This window comes from Canis lupus, chromosome 18 (assembly GCF_048164855.1).
Source record: "Canis lupus baileyi chromosome 18, mCanLup2.hap1, whole genome shotgun sequence".
Classification (NCBI taxonomy): domain Eukaryota; kingdom Metazoa; phylum Chordata; class Mammalia; order Carnivora; family Canidae; genus Canis; species Canis lupus.
The window spans coordinates 45,666,755-45,688,385 of record NC_132855.1 but is presented as its reverse complement, the minus strand read 5'-3'; the positions used below and the strand labels follow the sequence as shown (position 1 = coordinate 45,688,385).

The following is a 21,631-nucleotide window of genomic DNA, read 5'->3' as shown; positions in this document are numbered from 1 at the left end:
TATATTTGTTCAAACCCATAAAACATATCTTACCAAGAATGAACTGTAATGTAAACTATAAACTTTGGGTGATTATCATGTGTTAATGTAGATTCATCTTTGATTAAAAACACTCCGATAATAATGTTGATAATGAGGGAAGCTATGCATATGTGAGGGCTGAGGATATATGGGAAATGTCTGTCCTTGCCCCTTAATTTTGCCATGAGCCTAAAACCTTGCTAAAAAAAAAAAAAAAAAAAAAAAAAGTATTTTGAAAAAGGTCAATATTCTTTCCTTGGTAAATCAAGTACCTCTAACCCTGCTACCTGAAGTTAATGGAATATACATTGGAAGTAAATGCCAAAATCATGGAATGATATGGTTTATGTAATATATGATAGATGATAATGTTCATAATAGCAAAAATGCATGCCTACTAATCATTTAAACCAATTTCCTTCTCTTGCTCCCACCCACCTAATAACAACAAGCAAAATTAGTGAATTTTTACTAGTGTCAAGCATTGCATTAAATGAGTATCTGGTAGATACACATAAAGAAGTGATTTCAAGAGCATGTGAAATGAGTGTTGAGGCTCCAGAACATCCAAGTGACAAGTTGACACATAACTGACCTTTAAAAATTAATTAAAATGTTAATTTCTTCTTACTCATTTGTATGGCAGCTATCTCTTTCTACCCTGCTTTGCCACAGGTGAGACATTTTGCAAGTCCTGTCTCTCCTTGGAGAGGCTTGTCCATCTTTGGAATCAGTGAACCTTGAAAGTTGTGATTCTACAGATTATCTAGGTTTTTCTTATTGTAAATGAAGAAGAGATCATTTTTATAGTTTTCTACTTCCCATGAATAGATGGAAATGACCTTATAAACATTCGTCCATATTTATAATTGTTGCAAACATTATCTTCAGTAGGTGTGTAGTATTCCATTATAAATATGCATCATAAATACTTCTTATTCCACTTTGCTGAATATTTGGGGCTTTTTTCTCAATTTTTTACCTTTAAGACAGAATATCACAGTAAAAATACTTATATGCATAGCTTGTTTTTTATTCAGGATTATTTCCTTAGGACATATTCATAAGTACAAATTACTGGGTTAAAAGAAAATAGGGTCAAACCGAAGACCGATGAGTTTGAATGAAGTTCTGTCATTGATTGCCTGTTGTATTTTCAGGTAGTTGATTAAACCCTTCAAGCATTTTTTGTAAAACATTTTATTTTTTGTAAAATAGGAATAATGATAGCATATATATTATAAAGTTCCTATGATAAGTAAATGAGGTAATGCACATGCAGTGCCTAGGAATGGATCATTGCAGAGTAAGCATCCAGTTATTCTTAGTTATTATAAAACAACTGAATCTTTTCACAGATTTTGGAAATGACTTTCCAAAATGATTGTAGCAATCCACACTGCACTAACAATGCATAACAATAAAGTCCTGCCTTTAAAATACTTGATTTTTTTAATCCAGGAAATATTTTTCATATATACTTTGTCTTATAATCACACATGTAGCATGATATAATCAAAATGGTATGATTAAGTGTGAGGACAAAGATACTTGGGTTCAAATCCAGGTTCTGTATTTGCTACCAATGTGGACTTGGAAATTTATCTTAATTTCTCTAATGTTCAGGTTCTTCATTCTAAAAAATGGGAATAATAATCATGACTTCTAGGCATTAAAAGGTATTAGAAATTAAAAGGTATTCAAAATGAAGTTCTTATCCTTGAGCGCATATTAGAATTATTGAGAGATCTGATGTCCAACTGCATCCTAGGCTACTTCATCAGAATATTTGGGGGTAGACACCAAGTATTATTATTTTTTATAGTCTCCTAGGTGACATGTATAGCCAGGCTTGTCAACTGTTGGGTATTATGTCCTTATTCATGTTGTATAAATTAATAACAACTAAAGTTTATGAATGATCTGACCTTACAATTTACAAATCACTTTCATAATTATAATTTGATTTGATTACAAAAGCTTTGAAGCATTATTTTTTTTGAAAATTCATACGTGTTTTTAAAAAGTGAGTGGAACCATGATAATTAGCAACATTGACACAAAGTTCATTGCTGTCTCAGGTTTAGTGTATTACCTATGTTGGCCATACAGTTGTCACTGAATCTGTTGACAAATCTTTGCTCCATTTATATCATGTATGATAACACCTCTAGCACCAATTGTTCATTCCAGAGCCAGTCAAATCCTTTGACAAAACCTAGGAAGATAATGCTCAGGATTTTCCTTGGCTTCCTATCTGGTAACATGATCTTAAAAACAGAGTACAAGCAATTTATGCATAACCCTATTTTATCTGTAAAACCTTTTTTTTTTCTTTGCTCATGAATATCAGGAATCTAGATTTCTAGGTGTTATAAATAGTTTAGAATCTTGAAAAGAAGAAAATAACTGCATGGGATTTTGGAAAAGGAGACCTTGGCACAGAATCCAGGAGGATAGTCTAGGTTAATGGCTTTCTGGATTCTGTCTTAATGCAGAGACCAAACTTCCAGACATTTTGACATAATTGCAAAGTCAGGGAAATATTTTCTCTACACAAGTGGGTAGGTTAAATCTCTTTTTTTTCCCCCCCACTATTCTGCAGTGTGCTATTCTATGCATCATGAAGGTAGCCCAAAGGAAGAATTTCTATAAAAATGTCATATGCCGGGATCCCTGGGTGGCGCAGCGGTTTAGTGCCTGCCTTTGGCCCAGGGCGCGATCCTGGGGACCCGGGATCGAATCCCACGTCGGGCTCCCGGTGCATGGAGCCTGCTTCTCCTTCTGCCTGTGTCTCTGCCTCTGTCTCTCTCTCTCTGTGTGTCTATCATAAATTAAAAAAAAAAAAAAGTCATATGCCACTTTCTTACACTATGTAAAAAGCTGTAATGTTTTATAGTTATCCCTCCATATATGACTGTTTGATTTGGACTTGCAATATTGTCCTGTAAGTTCTTATAGCTTAGTTCTGAGATGGATTTTACATTACAACCTCTCTTAAATTTAAAAACAAACATCTCTTTCTGGACTGCTCACAAAGTGCATGTTTGGGGCTCTTTCAAAGATATAGAGGTTTCAGATGTAATTATAAAATGAGAGTATTGGTGATGTAATAATGTAACTTGAAAGGAAAATAATACACCTTTAAAGGAAATAATATTCCTTTAACAGAAAATAGTACATCAATACCTTGGCCAATTTTTACCATATTTGACGTAAATCCTCCAGCTGCATTTTGCCAGTAGGTGTAACTATTTTGATTGGTTCCAATTATTCCTATCCCCTAGTATCCTTGCCTCTTATTTTCTTATTTTTAGATATAATTTTATGAAACATACCATCGGACACACATAGAATAAAATTCTGCTTCTGATTCAGACTCCTTTACATCTTAACCAATAGTGATATGTTGAAAATTAAAACTGTAAGCTATAGTATATATTTTAATTATACTTTAATAAATCTGAATGAAATAAATAAAATTAAAATGCACTTATTATAGAGGTACAATATGAAAGGTCTATTATGTTAAGGGACACATTATAGAAAATGTGATTGACCCCTTAACAAAACCAGGAACTCTTCTGTAAAACCCAGAAAACCAATTTATGTGCTAGGTAGATTTATTAGCAGCTGTTCTTTTCCTAGGCTGAAAAGTTGGAAGAAGTAAATGCTTTATAAGGTGGTAGTATTAATAAATGTACAGTGGGATCTCTGGGTTGCTCAGAGGTTTAGCGCCTGCCTTCGGCCCAGGACGTGATCCTGGAGTCCCGGGATCGAGTCCCACATCAGGCTCCCTGCGTGGAGCCTGCTTCTCCCTCTGCCAGTGCCTCTGCCTCTCTCTCTCTCTCTCTCTCTGTGTCTCTCATGAATAAATAAATAAAAACTTTTAAAAAAGTGTACAGTTATTTCATTTCCCAACCCCTGAATAACTCCTATTCATAGTTCACTTAACGAAAAGCAAGCTGATTGTTTATTTATTTCAATATGTTGTTCTCATTCAAATTGTATCTCATTAGTATTGGCTCTAGTATTTCATGCTGGCACATTGTGGCTGGATTATTGCTACAGATTCAAGGAAAAAAAAATGACACAATACAACGTGGTGCCCCATGATGTCACTCCCCCAAACGTAAATTTTCCTTTAGCAGGAGCACAAAATTCTTGTCATTGTGGCTATCTTCTCATTGATTAAAACAAGAACTTAGCCCACATTCAATACCATCTGCAACTGGTTATTTAAGCTGTATCCACACGAGATAGATATTTTTACTTTAACGCTAACAGAAAGATCACTTTAGTTGTTTTTTTCTTTCACTTTATCATTAAAAATTCACAGAAGGCTTGATTGTCCATCAGCAAAAGTATTCTTAATAAGTCAGATACTCTTGGTCCAAACAAAAAGTTTTGAGGAAACATGTAGTATGATTCAATAAAAATAATAAAATCTAAGGTGAATACAGAATTCTGTTTTTCTTTTTTAAAAACAAAGGTATTATTTATTAATTAGACAGAGAGATTGAGAGAGCTAGAGAGCACTAACAGGGAGATGGAAGAAGGAAAGGGAGAAGCAGGCTCCCCACCAAGCAAGGACCAGATGTAGGGCTTGATCCCAGGACTTTGGGATCATGACCTGAGCCAAAGGGAGAGGCTTAACTGACTGAGCCACCCTGGCACCCCGAGTTTTATTTTTCTTTTAAAGCGGTGTGAACAGGGGCAGCCTGCATGGCTCCGTGGTTTAGCACCTCCTTCAGCCCAGGGCGTGATCCTGGTCCCGGAATCGAGTCCCACGTCGGGGTCCCCCCATGGAGCTGCTTCTCCCTCTGCCTGTGTCTCTGCCTCTCTCTCTGTATCTCTCATGAATAAATAAATAAAATATAAATAAATAAATAAATAAATAAATAAATAAATGCAGTGTGAACAATTATATGATACAAAAATCTCATCAACTATTTTCATTTTGGAAATAAAGCAAGATGAAGCTAATTCTGTGTTTAAAATAGGTTTATGAGGTTAGGTTGCTCAGAGAGATAACAGTTGTTTTTCAGAATTATAACTTCTAAACGTATAAATATCTTAGCTGTATAAATATATTAATCAACTAGATAGGCTGCCCATATTTTTTAACATTGATATGATAGTTCACACTTGACACGTTCCAGTTAGAATCAGCAAAACATTGTTCACCAGAAGTCTCTGGGAAAAATTGATTGCAAGGTTTTATTTTTCTTTCTAGTATCTGACAATTTACGATGCTGGCTTTCCCCTGGAAATCTCTACAATACGTCTGGAATGTCTGCCCCAAGGAACATGGAGTGACTAACTCGTTTTGCCTTCAGTAAATGTCTGTGAGCTGATTGTTCTCAGAAAAACAGTGCTGTGTCTGATTTACTCAGTGTGGATAACAGTGTGCTAATTGGTACTTTGGGGTCATAGGTTCTAAAATAGGTACTGTAATCTCAATGAACACTTGCCACATTAGGAGAGTCTAGCCATCTATAAGGAGCTAAAAGCCAAAAAGGGATGGCTGAGATCTCAGTGGTGAGTTGATAATCCCTGAGGACTCCACATGGTGTTTTCTTTGGCCTTCAGAGAATTGTTGGTGAACAAAGAGTATTATTTGTAAAAATTATTCATTTGTCCTCAGCCAAGGTCATGAGGATTTCAGCAGTAAATACACACAATGGATATACTGCATTCTTAACATTTTCATGTGCTAGAGACACAGACATAATTTACTTGGCAATAATAGCAAGCTATCACAGGGCAGAAGTACTTTCAAGGAGATTGAATCCATGCTCTGGACAATTAAGCCGCGCTACCCACCCAGTGAGGGTGCTTTATAGTATCTCATATTTTCATAACAGCCTGTTTCGTAAATTTAAATGAAAGGCTAAATGAAAGGCTTAATGGGTAAAACAGCCACTGACCTGGCTATAGAGATGTTAAAGTATGAAAGTAACGAAGAAAAGAGAAAAGAGAGAATTCTTTAAACAGAAATTACAATTCTGATAAGATACAGACTACATAGTAGTTGAGACGTATCCAAAGCTGTGCTTTGATTTAGTAAAAAAAAAAAAAAAAAAAAGGAAATAATCTATAAGATAACCACAATAAATGTGTCCTATTCATATTGGGATATAATGTTGCAGTAACTTTGCTAGAACTACAAACTCAAAACACACAGTATTAAGTTTTTAACTCATTCTAGTAGAGTTTTACCAAACATAAATTGAAATATGTAATAGTAAAAGCTGGAATTGCCATTGTGAATCCAAATATGAAAACCATGGCATAATATTAGCAAAGTCTAGCATTTTAATATTATGATTACAGTCTCTTTCTTTTGTCAAAAAAGCACTTTCTGTTGTAGATATATTTTTTTTAAATTAAAAGGTAGAAAGAAAGGAGGGAGGAAAATAATATTTTGTGAATGCCTGCTTTGTGTCATGATGCATTCTGTATTGTATCTCCTTTAGGTAGCACAGTGATTTTTGCAAGGTTCAAATTATATCCAGCTGATAAACACTGAGACTCAGAGAAATCGTCTGACTTTGCTATTAAGTGGAATAAGCGTGGTTTGTCCTACAAACTTGTTTTTCCCAAGTATACTGAATTATAAATGGAATTGCCATCCATCTGGTCACCAAACTAAGATAAAATATAAATATATTAATTTATGCAAAGTGCTTACTGCAATACCTAACACAAAGCGAGCTGTCTATAGTTTTTTATGACAATGATCATCATCGTATCAGAATTCTCTTTTACATCCAAGGAGTGCTCTGCTCCTCTCTGTATTACCTGTCCAACATCCCAGCAGCTCCTTTCTCCAGCTCTCCATCTGACCTTAACTCAAGCTCCTGTCATCTCTCTTGGCTTGATTATCATAACAATGTCCAAATGATTTCTTACCCCTCGTTTTGCCACCTCTTCCCAAAGCCATTTCCTTAGGCAAGGATTTTGTTTCTTTATGTTGACTTCTACAAAGCATATCCCCAACGTTTTTGTGGAATGTAAGATATATATTTTGTTTGATAAATTCACTATTTTACTTTTCTATATATTTTACTTCATATTAACTGCATTTCCTTTATTTTACTTTTTATCAAACATTTCCTAGAAAATAAGGCATGAGGCAAAGCTTATGTGCTAAGGTTTTATTGAGAGGTGCAGTTCCAGGTGGAGCAGTAGGCGAGGGAAAAAGAAGTGAGGTGAGAAGGAAGGAAGGCAAACAGCTGGATTTTTGTCATGAAAAATGTCTTCCAGAAAAGCCATGTAGAATCATATTGCCTTAGTAAATTCCACTGGGAGGAGGAAAGGAAAGATATTTACCTGTCAGATCCTCAGAATTCTCTGTACTTCATTTTAAAATATTCTCCCCATGGACATTAAATTCCCTGGTCTTCTAGGAGTCTCCCATTAATTTTCTAGTCTGTCCAGGCAATTGCTGGACAAGCTAGATGTTACTTCCTGAGTTTTAGTACTACTGCTGAGTCACAAAAATATGGAAGGAAACAGTTTTGGGGTCCAGTTCATTAGATTTACTACTGGAGTTGCTGTGGCCCACTCTGTGATGATAACAACAGGGGCTATGCAAAATTTAGTTGTTATCCCAAGGCAGGCTGCCCCCATGGGTAGTGTCAGAAGAGGAAATGAAGGCAGTGGCATTTGGTATTCTCCATTGAGCATAAGACTAAGACTGAAGAGGGAGACAAATTGAGTCTCATAGAGTGCACCTTTGTTCCTTTCAGATCTCCCTGCAACCTTTTATGATATGGTTTCATATGAGAAGAGGATGCCATCCTATATTCTCTAACAGGGAATGCACAGGGCTTGTTTCTTTAAAGGTTTTAACAAATTTCAGAAAATTAAAACTATGGTCTCTAATGCTGCAGCTAGCCCCACAGCCAATACTTTGATTTATCATCTTCCTCTTCCACTACCCATGCATGATTGCTCTCTTCTTTGGCTATCATTTTCTCTCATCTGGTTCCTTGTTTTTTGGACTGACCTAGATGTTAAATTCAAACTCAGAGGAGACTGGTTTCTTTTCTTTTTTTTTTTTTTTTTTTTTTTTTTGAGACTGGTTTCTGTTACGCAGGGATCTATTCACAGTTTTTACTGGTCATGGAAGCAGCAAAAGACATCCTAGTGGATCACCTGGGTTCTTGGATTGACTTTTCTTGCAATTGTAGGTTTTTCTGGTGATTGAAGTCAATTTTCCTTCCTAGTTAGGTAACTCCATTCTTTGCCTGCTCTTCTTTTAGCATGAGAAGTCTTATACAATTCTTAGAGGCCCTAGGATTTTTAGTCTTACACAGTCTATTTCAGGTGATAATTTCAGGTATAACAGAGTGAAACCTTTATTGTGTTCTATGGTGGAAGTATTCCCCTGCATCTGACAAAGAATCAAGACTTCTGTTGGACCTAAAAATGAAAACCCTGGGGATAGAAAGTTTAAGTTGCAGGAGAAATTCGATAGCTATTATGGTGAAGGTATTATCCCTACTTATACCCATAGGTTTTAGACTCATCTAGTCTAGTTGGCCCAGACAGGACACAGGACACACATTTTTTTTTTTTTTAATGGATCAGTTGTTTGATTAGGTTCTTTGTAAGAAATTTAGAACACCAATTTGAGAGAGTAAACTCCATTTGTGAGAGAAAACACAGAGCGGAGGTAGCCCTGAAGCAGAGGAACAACTTTGATTTTTGGCAGAATTTGCGAGTCCACAGCTTTCTGATCAATCTTGCGCTGCTCTGTAATCTCGTATTTCTCCTTCTCTGTGTCAAAAATCTCCCCTTCCTTGTGTCTGGGTTTACACAGCTTCTTCTTGAAATAAGCATCAGTGAGATGTTTAGGGGTTTTCACACTGCTGATATCGATTTTGGTGGAAGTGGCAATGACAAATTTCTGATGTGCTCTATGCAGGGGAACTCGGTTGAGGGCCAGAGGTCCAGTCACAAGTAGCAAGCCACTGCTCAGTTGCTTCAGGAAAACTACCCTCTTGCCCCACGGGCCCATTAGTTTAGATCCTATCCAACATCTTATTCCACACCTTAATTAAAAAATACTTACAATGCTAAAAATTACTAATTATCACCTGAGTTTTCAGTGAATTATAATCTTTTTTGCTGGAAGAAGGCCTTGCCTTGAGGTTGATGGCTGCTAACTGATCAGGACGATGGTTGCTGAATGTTGGGATGACCATGGAAATTTCTCAAAATAAGACAGCAATAAAGTTTGAGACATCAGTAGACTCTTCCTTTCATGAATAATTTATCTGTAGCATGTGATGCTTTTTGATATCAATTGACAGTAGAACTTCTTTTAGTATTGTAGCCAATCATCTCAACCTCTGCTGATGCTTCACAACTAAGTTTATGTGATATTCTAAATCCTCTGTTGTTATTTTAACTAACTTGACATCTTTGGCAGGAGATTTGGTCTCAAGCAACCATTTTCTTTGCTCATCCATAAATACAAAAAACTCATCCATTAAAGTTTTGTCATGAGATTGCAGCAATTCAGTCCCATCTTCAAGCTCCACTTCTCACTAGTTCCCTTGCTGTTTCTACTACATCTGCAGTTGCTGCCTCCACTGAAGTCTCGAGTCCCTCAAAGTCATCCATGAAGGTTGCAATCAACATCTTTCAACTGCTGTTTGTGTTGATATTTTGACCTCTTCTCATGAATCATGGATGTTCTTTATGACATCTCGAATGGTGAACCCTTTACTTTGCCCAGGTCCAACAGAGGGAATCACTATCTATGGCAGCTGTAGTCTTACACAGTCTATTCCTTAAATAATAAAACTTGAAGGTTGAAGTGAATCTTCGATTCGTGGATGGCAGAATGAATGCTGTGTGAGGAGGCATGAAAACAATATTAATTTCATTGTATATCTCTATCATAGTTCTTGGGAGACCAGAGGCAATATCAGTGAACAGTAATATTTTGAAAGCAGTCATCATTTTCTGAGTAGTAGTTCTTAGAGAAGACTTAAAATATTCAGTAAATTATGTTGTAAATTGATGTGCTGTCATCCAGGCTTTGTTATTCCAGTTATAGAGCATGGGGAGACTAGATTTTATACAATTCTTAGAGGCCCTAGGATTTTTGGAATGGCAAAGAAGCATTGGCTCAAACTTAAGGTCACCAACTGCATTAGTCCTTAATAAAGAGTTACCCTGTCATTTGAAGCTTTGAAGCCAGGCTTTGTCTTCTCCTCTCCAGGCATGAAAGTCGTACATGGCATCCTCTTTCAATAGAAGGCTGTTTTGTCTATTTGACAATGTTGCTTATGCAGCCACTGTCATTACTTTTCTTAGCTAGACATTCTAGATAGCTCTCTGTATATTCTGCATCAGCATTTGCTGCTTCATCATGTAGTTTCATGTTATGGAAATGGCTTCTTTTTTTATACCTTGTGAACCAACTTATACTAACTTCTAACTTTTCTTCTGCAGCTTTCTTACCTCTCTCACCTCTCCCAGAATTGAATGAGGGCCAGGCTCTGGATTAATCTTTGGTTTAAGGGAATATTGTGGCTAGTCTGGTCTTCTATTCAGACCACTAAAATCTTTCTCCATATCATCAATAAGACTGTTTTGCTTTCTTGTCTTATGTGTATTCACTGGAGTAGCACTTTTATTTATTTTGATTTAGTTATTTATTTTAATAATAAATTTATTTTTTATTGGTGTTCAATTTACCAACATACAGAATAACACCCAGTGCTCATCCCGTCAAGTGCCCCCCTCAGTGCCCATGACCCAGTCACCCACACCCCCTCCCCTCCTCCCCTTCCACCACCCCTAGTTCATTTCCCAGAGATAGGAGTCTTTATGTTCTGTCTCCCTTTCTGATATTTCCCACACATTTCTTCTCCCTTCCCTTATATTCCCTTTCACTATTATTTATATTCCCCAAATGAATGAGAACATATAATGTTTGTCCTTCTCCGATTGACTCATTTCACTCAGCATAATACCCTCCAGTTCCATCCACATTGAAGCAAATGGTGGGTATTTGTCATTTCTAATGGCTGAGTAATATTCCATTGTATACATAATCCACATCTTCTTTATCCATTCATCTTTCGATGGACACCGAGACTCCTTCCACAGTTTGGCTATTGTGGCCATTGCTGCTATAAACATCGGGGTGCAGGTGTCCCGGCGTTTCATTGCATCTGTATCTTTGGGGTAAATCCCCAACAGTGCAATTGCTGGGTCGTAGGGCAGGTCTATTTTTAACTCTTTGAGGAACCTCCACACAGTTTTCCAGAGTGGCTGCACCAGTTCACATTCCCACCAACAGTATAAGAGAGTTCCCTTTTCTCCGCATCCTCTCCAACATTTGTTGTTTCCTGCCTTGTTAATTTTCCCCATTCTCACTGGTGTGAGGTGGTATCTCACTGTGGTTTGGATTTGTATTTCCCTGATGGCAAGTGATGCAGAGGATTTTCTCATGTGCGTGTTGGCCATGTCTATGTCTTCCTCTGTGAGATTTCTGTTCATGTCTTTTGCCCATTTCATGATTGGATTGTTTGTTTCTTTGCTGTTGAGTTTAATAAGTTCTTTATAGATCTTGGAAACTAGCCCTTTATCTGATACGTCATTTGCAAATATCTTCTCCCATTCTGTAGGTTGTCTTTTAGTTTTGTTGACTGTGTCCTTTGCTGTGCAAATGCTTCTTATCTTGATGAAATCCCAATAGTTCATTTTTGCTTTTGTTTCTTTAGCCTTCGTGGATGTATCTTGCAAGAAGTTACTGTGGCCAAGTTCAAAAAGGGTGTTGCCTGTGTTCTCCTCTAGGATTTTCATGGAATCTTGTCTCACATTTAGATCTTTCATCCATTTTGAGTTTATCTTTGTGTATGGTGAAAGAGAGTGGTCTAGTTTCATTCTTCTGCATGTGGATGTCCAATTTTCCCAGCACCATTTATTGAAGAGACTGTCTTTCTTCCAATAGATAGTCTTTCCTCCTTTATCGAGTATTAGTTGACCATAAAGTTTAGGGTCCACTTCTGGATTATCTATTCTGTTCCACTGATCTATGTGTCTGTTTTTGTGCCAGTACCACACTGTCTTGATGACCACAGCTTTGTAGTACACCCTGAAATCTGGCATTGTGATGCCCCCAGATATGGTTTTCTTTTTTAAAATTCCCCTGGCTATTTGGGGTCTTTTCTGATTCCACACAAATCTTAAGATAATTTGTTCTAACTCTCTGAAGAAAGTCCATGGTATTTTGATAGGGATTGCATTAAACGTGTAAATTGCCCTGGGTAACATTGACATTTTCACAATATTAATTCTGCCAATCCATGAGCATGGAATGTTTTTCCATCTCTTTGTGTCTTCCTCAATTTCTTTCAGAAGTGTTCTATAGTTTTTAGGGTATAGATCCTTTACCTCTTTGGTTAGGTTTATTTCTAGGTATCTTATGCTTTTGGGTGCAATTGTAAATGGGATTGACTCCTTAATTTCTCTTTCTTAAGTCTCATTGTTAGTGTATAGAAATGCCACTCACTTCTGAGCATTGATTTTGTATCCTGCCAAACTACCAAATTGCTGTATGAGTTCTAGCAATCTTGGGGTGGAGGCTTTTGGGTTTTCTATGTAGAGTATCATGTCATCCGTGAAGAGGGAGGGTTTGACTTCTTCTTTGCCAATTTGAATGCCTTTAATGTCTTTTTGTTGTCTGATTGCTGAGGCTAGGACTTCCAGTACTATGTTGAATAGCAGTGGTGAGAGTGGACATCCCTGTCTTGTTCCTGATCTTAGGGGAAAGGCTCCCAGTGCTTCCCATTGAGAATGATATTTGCTGTGGGCTTTTAAGAGATGGCTTTTAAGATGTCGAGGAAAGTTCCCTCTATCCCTACACTCTGAAGAGTTTTGATCAGGAATGGATGCTGTATTTTGTCAAATGCTTTCTCTGCATCTAATGAGAGGATCATATGGTTCTTGGTTTTTCTCTTGCTGATATGATGAATCACATTGATTGTTTTACAAGTGTTGAACCAGCCTTGTGTCCCGGGAATAAATCCTACTTGGTCATGGTGAATAATTTTCTTAATGTATTGTTGGATCCTATTGGCTAGTATCTTGTTGAGAATTTTTGCATCCTTGTTCATCAGGGATATTGGTCTGTAATTCTCCTTTTTGGTGGGGTCTTTGTCTGATTTTGGAATTAAGGTGATGCTGGCCTCATAGAACGAATTTGGAAGTACTCCATCTCTTTCTATTTTTCCAAACAGCTTTAGTAGAATAGGTATGGTTTCTTCTTTAAACGTTTGATAGAATTCCCCTGGGAAGCCATCTGGCCCTGGACTCTTGTGTTTTGGGAAGTTTTTGATGACTGCTTCAATTTCCTCCCTGGTTATTGGCCTGTTCAGGTTTTCTATTTCTTCCTGTTCCAGTTTTGGTAGTTTGTGGCTTTCCAGAAATGCATCCATTTCTTCTAGATTGCCTAATTTATTGGTGTATAGCTGTTCATAATATGTTTTTAAAATTGTTCATATTTCCTTGGTGTTGGTTGTGATCTCTTCTTTCTCATTCATGATTTTATTAATTTGAATCTTCTCTCTCTTCTTTTTAATAAGGCTGGCTAATGGTTTATCTATCTTATTAATTCTTTCAAACAACCAACTCCTGGTTTTGATGATCTGTTCCACAGTTCTTCTGGTTTCAATTTCATTGAGTTCTGCTCGAATCTTTATTAACTCTCTTCTTCTGCTGGGTATAGTATCTATTTGCTGTTTTTTTCTAGCTCCTTTAGGTGTAAGGTTAGCTTTTGTATTTGGGTTCTTTCCAGTTTTTGAATGGATGCTTGTATTGCGATGTATTTCCCCCTTAGGACTGCTTTTGCTGCATCCCAAAGATTTTGAATGGTTGTATCTTCATTCTCATTAGTTTCCATGAATCTTTTTAATTCTTCCTTAATTTCCTGGTTGACCCTTTCATCTTTTAGCAGGATGGTCCTTAACCTCCATGTGTTTGAGGTCCTTCCAAACTTCTTGTTGTGATTTAGTTCTAATTTCAAGGCATTATGGCCTGAGAATATGCAGGGGACGATCCCAATCTTTTGGTATCGGTTCAGACCCAATTTGTGACCCAGTATGTGGTGTATTCTGGAGAAAGTTCCATGTGCACTTGAGAAGAATGTGTATTCAGTTGAGTTTGGATGTAAAGTTCTGTAGATATCTGTGAAATCCATCTGGTCCAGTGTATCATTTAAATCTCTCGTTTCTTTGGAGATGTTGTGTTTAGAAGACGTATCGAGTGTAGAAAGCTCTAGATTGAAGTCACCAAGTATAAGTGTATTATTATCTAAGTATGCCTTAAATTTGGTTATTAATTGATTGATATATTTGGCAGCTCCCACATTTGGGGCATATATATTGAGGATTGTTAAGTCCTCTTGTTGGATAGATCCTTTAAGTATGATATAATGTCCCTCTTCATCTCTCACTACAGTCTTCAAGGTAAATTTTAGTTAATCTGATATAAGGATGGCTACCCCTGCTTTCTTTTGAGGACCATTTGAATGGTAAATGATTCTTCAACCTTTTATTTTCAGGCTGTAGGTGTCCTTCTGTCTTAAATGGGTCTCTTGTAGACAGCAAATAGATGGGTCCTGCTTTTTTATCCAGTCTGAAACCCTGCGCCTTTTGATGGGGTCATTAAGCCCATTCACGTTCAGAGTCACTATTGAAAGATATGAGTTTAGTGTCATCATGATATCTGTTTAGTCCTTGTTTTTGTGGATTGTTCCACTGGACTTCTTAAAGGGGAATTTTAAGAGTCCCCCTTAAAATTTCTTGCAGAGCTGGTTTGGAGGTCACATATTCTTTCAGTTCCTGCCTGTCTTGGAAGCTCTTTATCTCTCCTTCCATTCTGAATGAGAGCCTTGCTGGATAAAGTATTCTTGGTTGCATATTTTTGTCATTTAGGACCCTGAATATATCCTGCCAGCCCTTTCTGGCCTGTCAGGTCTCTGTGAAGAGGTCTGCTGCTACCCTAATACTCCTCCCCATAAAAGTCAGGGATTTCTTGTCTCTTGCTGCTTTAAGGATCTTCTCTTTACTTTGGAATTTGCAAGCTTAACTATTAAATGTCAAGGTGTTGAATGGTTTTTATTGATTTTGGTGGGGGGGTGCTCTCTATTTCCTAGATCTGAATGCCTGTTTCCCTTCCCAGATTAGGAAAGTTTTCAGCTATGATTTGTTTAAATACATATTCTGGCCCTCTGGCCCTTTCGGCACCCTCGGGAACCCCAATTAAACATAGGTTTTTCTTCCTCAGGCTGTCATTTATTTCCCTTAATCTATCCTCATGGTCTTTTGATTGTTTGTCTCTTTTTTCCCCAGTTTCCCTCTTTGGCATCAACTTGTCTTCTATGTCACTCACTCGTTCTTCCACCTCATTAACCCTCATCGTTAGGACTTCTAGTATGGATTGCATCTCATTCAATTGATTTTTAATTTCTGCCTGATTAGATCTAAATTCTGCAGTCATGAAGTCTCTTGAGTCCTTTATACTTTTTTTCTAGAGCCACCAGTAGCTGTATAATAGTGCTTCTGAATTTGCTTTCTGACATTGAATTGTAATCCAGATTTTGTAACTCTGTGGTCGAGAGGACTGTTTCTGATTCTTTCTTTTGAGGTGAGGTTTTCCTTCTAGTCATTTTGCTCAGTGCAGAGTGGCCAAAAACAAGTTGTATTGGTAAAAGGAGAAAAAGAGAGGAGAGAAAGAAGGAAAGAAAAGAGAAAAAGAAAAAAGAAAAAAAAGGAAGAAAAAAGAAAAAAAAGGGTGGGGGAGGCAAACAGAAATCAAAAAGCCAAAAAAAAAAAAAAACAAAAAAAACAAAAAAAAAACGGGGAAGTATCTTCTGATTCTGTGTCTTTAAGTCCCTTGACTTCCTCTGGAACTTGTCCGTCCAGCTGGTCCTCTGGGGGAGGGGCCTGTTGTGCTGATTTTCAGGTGTTAGCACTTGGGGAGCTGCTCAGCCCCCTGCCTGGTGCAGGGCTCAGGGGGGTTGTTTACCCCGTGAGGCCCCAGGAGGAACAACCGCAGTGGCGGCGGCCAGCTCTGGAGCCCTGGAGTCAGCCCCCGCAGTAGCTCCGGAGCTCTCCGTCTGCAGGGCCTGGAGGCTCTGGGGCGGGGCCGCTGATCTGCTCAGCTGGGGCAGGAGCGTCCTTGCTGTCCTGGGCCCTCCCGGCCTTTGCCTGTCCCGGGGGAGGCCGGATCCCGGGCTGTGTCCCGGCGCCCTGTGCTCCGGAGCCTGCGCTGTTGGATTCGGGCTCCTGCCCCACAGCCCCCTCCGCGGAGCCGCCCCCGAGCCCCCCCAGCTGCTCCCGCCCCGCAGCCCCCTCCGCGGAGCCGCCCCCGAGCCCCCCCGAGCTGCTCCCGCCCCGCAGCCCCCTCCGCGGAGCCGCCCCCGAGCCACCCCCGAGCTGCTCCGGGTCCCGCCGTGCGCGCTGCAGCCCTTAGGGAGCTCGGCGCACTCTCCCGGGGTGCAGGTGTCTGTTAGTGTCCCCGGGAGCCCGAGGGCATCCCCGCATCCCCGCCCTCCTGGGGTCCTGCTCCACCTCCCTGCGAGCCCCTTTCCCCCCGGGAAGGTTGGAGCAGCTCCTGCTTCTCCCGGACGGGACTCTCCTGTCCTGGGGACACTCGCCCGGGCCTTAGCCCGGCTCCTCGCGGGGCCCCTTCCCCTTGGATGCTTTTTTAGTTTATTTTTTTCCCCATCTTCCTACCTTGATAGAAGCGCGAACTCTTCTCACTGTAGCATTCCAGCTGTTCTCTCTTTAAATCTCAGGCCGAATTCGTAGATTTTCAGGATGATTTGAAGGTTATCTAGGTAATTTGGTGGGGACAGGTGACTTGGGGACCCTACTCTTCTGCCATCTCGCTTCTCCTCCCTGGAGTAGCACTTTTAATTTCCTTCAAGTACTTTTCTTTTGCATTCACAACTTGGCTAAGTGTTTTGACATAAGAGGCCTTACTTTTGGCCTATCTCAGCTTTCAACACACCTTCCCCCTAAGCTAAATCATTTCTAGCTTTTGATTTAAAATAACAGTAGGGTACCTAGGTGGCTAAGTTAGTGAAGCATCTGACTCTTGATTTTGGCTCATGTCATGATTTCAGGGTCATCAAATCAAGTGTGTCAGGCTCTGCACTGGGTGTGGAGCTTGCTTAAGATTCTCTCTCTCTCTCTCTTTCCTTCAGCCCCTCGACCCCCAGCTTGAGTGTGTACTCTTTCTCTCTAAAAAAAATAAAATAATAATAATAATAATAATATAATAGAAAAAAAGGAAAGACATGTGATGCTTCTTTTTATTTAAACACTTAGAGGTCATTGTAGAGGTATTGATTAGCCTAATTTCAATATTGTTATGTCTCTCAGAGAATAGGGAGGCCTCAGAGGAGGGAGAAAAAGAAAGTTACAGCCAGTTAGTGGAAGAGTCAGGACACACAATATTTATTGATGAGGTTTGCTGTGTTGTATAAGCACATTTCATGGTGCCCTGAAGAATTACAGTAGTAACATCATAGATTATGATCACCAATCATTGTAATAAGCATTAATGAAAAAGTCTGAAATATTGTGAAAATTATGAAAATGTGGCACAGAGAGCCTGAAGTGAGCATATACTGTTATAAAAATGGCCTTGATCAACTTACCCAGGCAGGACTATCACAGGGTCTTCAATTTGTTATAAAGAAAATACTCAAATCTGTGAACTGTAATAAAGTGAAACACAATAAAATGAGATATGCTTGCATAGCTTCCAACTATGCCCTACAATTCTTCTGTTCATAGATCCATTACCTATACACTAAGTGCCAAGGAGTAAGTTCCAGAAGATAGGTCATTCTGTCCACCTAGTTGAGAGTTCCTTCTATGGTGGCTACCTTTTGATAGTCATGGTACAGGATACAAAGATGAAAGACTTTGTGCCAATTTATATCAGTCTATTCACTTACTTTTTCCTAAGCCTTTTTTGTTTTAATATTTCATCATTTATTCAGGCTCCTGGCCAACCAACCAAAGTGTTCATTATTTCCCACAAGTGTATATCTGCATCTATGACTGTTTCTCTCTTCATATGAAGTAGAAGTTCAAGTGTACTGCTCACAAATTTAGCCACTGGAAGAATGTTTCTTTACACTATTTTTAAAAATAACCCTTTAATGAGATTATAGTAACAGATAAATTCCAGCTAGTATCATCATAGCATGCATAATTACTTGATGTCCATAATTAGGTACCTAGCACAGTAGCTACAACTTAATATATTAATTTAATGAACACTTTTAGCTGAACAACATACTGCTAAATAACTCAAGATTAAAACATTAAGTCTCAGGGGAAATATTAAAAATATTTTGAACTGAATATAAAGGAACATACAATATATCAAAATCGACATGCCATATCACAAGTAGTTTTGAGAGCAAAATTTATAGTATTGAATACACAAATTTAAAAAAAATATTCTAAGCTCTTATCTCAAAAACATAGAAAAGAACAGCAAAACACACCTCAACCAAGTAGAAGGAGAAAAAGATAAAATAGGATAAACATATAAGCACATTAATCAATGATTTTGAAGACAATATCTATAGAGAATAAACAATAAAACAAAGATATGGCTCTTTGAAAAGGCCATAAAATTGGCAAACCTCTAGTAAAACTTAGCAAAAGTGAGAAAGAAAATTTGACAACTTGGATAAAATGAACCCTTTCTTGGAAAACACAAGTTACTACAAGTGACTTAATACGAAATGGATCATTTGTATAGCCCAAAGCTATTAAGTAAATCTAATTCATATAACTCCTCTACTCTCCCAAAAACAGTCCCCAAGCCCTCTATGGTTTTGCTGAAAAATTCTACCAAACTCTTATAGAATGCTTAATATGAATCTTACACATACAAGAGAAATACTTAGGTATAAGTGTAACAAAACATTTACAGTGCTATATGCTGAAAACTAAACAACACTGATTAAAAAAAAATCAAAGATCTAAATAAAAGAAGCACAAGAAAAAGGTGTTCATTATCATCAGCCATTAAGGAAATACAAATTAAAATCACTATCAGATATCACTACACATCAGTCAGAATGGTTAAAAGAAAAAAGTGACATCGAATGCTGGTGAGGATACAGAGAACCATGTCATTCATATACTGCTTGCAAGAATATAAATGGTCCAGCCACTCTAAAGCAACATTTTGTCATTTTCTTAAACATCTAAACAGATGACCACCATATAACCCAGAAATTGCACTCTTGAGGATCTATCCCACAAAAATGAAAACTCATGTTCATGCAAAAATATGTGCATGAATGTTTATAACAGCTTTATTCAAAACAATCAGAAACTGGGAACAATAATGTTGTTCTTCAAGGAGTGAATGAGTAAAGAAACCAGTATATGCATACCATGAAATATTGCTTAGCAATAAAAAAGGAAAAAAACTGTTTAACACACAATCACCTGAATAAATCTCTAGAGAATTAAACTGAGTAAAAAAAAGCCAACCCAAAAAATAACATATTGTATGATTCCATTTGCATCACTATTATGGGCAGAATTGTTCCCCAGCCAAAATCTGCATGTTGAAGTCTTGACCCTTAGTATCTCGAAATGTCACTGTATTTGGAAACAGAATCTGTAAAGAGGTAATTGAAGTGAAATGGGGTCATTTAAATGGCCCTAACCCAATATGACTGTTGTCCTTATAGGAAGAGGACATTAGGACACAAACACACAGGGAAGAACACATGAAGACGCAAGGAGAAGATGGCCATCTACCAGCCAAGAAGAGAAGACCTCAGGAGTAACCACCATGCTGACACCTTGATCTTGGACTTCTGGTCTCTAGAATCGTGAGGAAATAAGTTGCTTTTCTTAGCTACCCAGTCTTTAATACTTTGTTATGGTAGCCCTCGACAACAACAGAAGAACCTTTATGAAATGAAAAATACTTCATTAATGGAAAACACATCAGTGGTTGCAGAGTTAAAGAATTATTGGGAGTGAAAAGAAAAGGGTGTAATGATGAAAATGAAAAAAGGGAGATCCCTGTGATGATTGGCTCACTAGATACCAAATCGATGAGTCCAGTCACCATAATTATTTCCAAATTTCCAGGTCTTGGCATTCATGTTAGCCTGCACAGTCATATCACCAAGAAAATGATCTCTAGCATATCTGTATCTTTTAAACTTCAGACCAGTATAACCAATTGGCAAAACTTAATGTATACTCAGTAGTCAAGATTAAGGACACCTTGAAAATTAGTTTTTTTATTTCCAGCCTCTCTACTTGGAGGGCAGTGGAATGGATATTTTCAGAAGCAGTACATAGTACTTACCACATTAAAACTTTATTTTTAGATATGTGGTAATAGTTAAATGAAATAACACTTGTGATAATGTTTCCTTAACTGCTATTCACAAGTTAGTTTCACTGCTAATCTTCAGACCTGTGTAAACTTGAAGAATCACTTTTGCAAGTCCATATATCCAAATACACTAAAATATACAGTTTCAGTCTTTGGCAGTTTTCCCTCTTTTCCTGTGTTATCTGTTTCATCAATTTCATTCAGACCTACATCTTCAGCTTCTGACTTTCAAATCTGTATCTTCTGCTCTGATCTTAGGCTTTGAACTTTTATTTTATACATCAGAAATCTTCACCTAGATCATCTACCTGTACTTCATAATTAATTTGCTTCAAATTCAAGGCATCTCAAATTTGTGCTGTATGTTCTGCTTCATTAAAATTGATTCAATGATTTGCAAAATATATAGATGGTATAAGAAGTTAAAAATGAATGTAAGGAGATTTGGAAAAATTAATAATGAACCAAAATGAATTTATATGTCTCTCTAGATAGGTCATCTCTGCCTCTTCGAAGACTTAAATAAATGAAAATCCCTTATTATTACTGTCTTCATTTCTTCTCCTAATATCTGTGTCTATAAAGTACAACTTGGCTGGACTCAGATTCTCTGCTCCTTATAGCACTTCCTGAGTTATCTGAACACCACCAGCGGTGGGATCTGATTTTTGTAACTCAGTTCCCCAGTGGCTTGCATAACATAATCCAGAAGTCTGAGAAAGATGACCCACTTTGGGAATCAAAGGCAGAATACAGAAATGAATGATCATCCTCTCATTTCTTCTTCTTGAGAACTGTTCAAACCGAGTTATATTCACACATCCTGTCTTAAAGATGACCCTCATGGCCTAGAAACTATGTTATGCTTTTTAAGCTGTTGTCACCTGGATGATGCAACCATTTGTATTTGCTTTTCTTCCCCGTCTTCTGACTCACTCTTTCATTTCCTCACTCTTACTCTTTACTCTTGCAGCCCTAGGATTGTTTTTCCAAATAAAGCCACAGCTCACAATCTTTATCTCAGGCTCTATATCCTAGGCAATCTGGGGTAAGACAACTTGGATTAGAATAACTCACAAATGCAGATATCAGAGTGAGATTTTAATGTTGGATTGCTCGCCTGTCTTTTGGTAAGTGAGATGATTGTAACCCCTGACACAAAATGACACCACAATTAGTGAAATTT

At 37.9% G+C, this 21,631-nt stretch overlaps 1 protein-coding gene across 1 annotated transcript; it reads right to left on the bottom strand.

Moving 5' to 3' along the window:
- Nucleotides 1-8,647: 8,647 nt before the first annotated feature.
- On the bottom strand, nucleotides 8,648-9,049 carry LOC140609372 (large ribosomal subunit protein eL6-like). The gene has a single exon (XM_072784727.1). The coding sequence runs from the start codon at nucleotides 9,047-9,049 to the stop codon at nucleotides 8,648-8,650; it is 402 nt and encodes a 133-aa protein (XP_072640828.1).
- Nucleotides 9,050-21,631: the final 12,582 nt, after the last annotated feature.

Excerpts from the sequence above, each read along its gene's own strand:
- LOC140609372 (XM_072784727.1), bottom strand. The coding sequence starts at position 9,049 with ATGGGCCCGTGGGGCAAGAGGGTAGTTTTCCTGAAGCAACTGAGCAGT.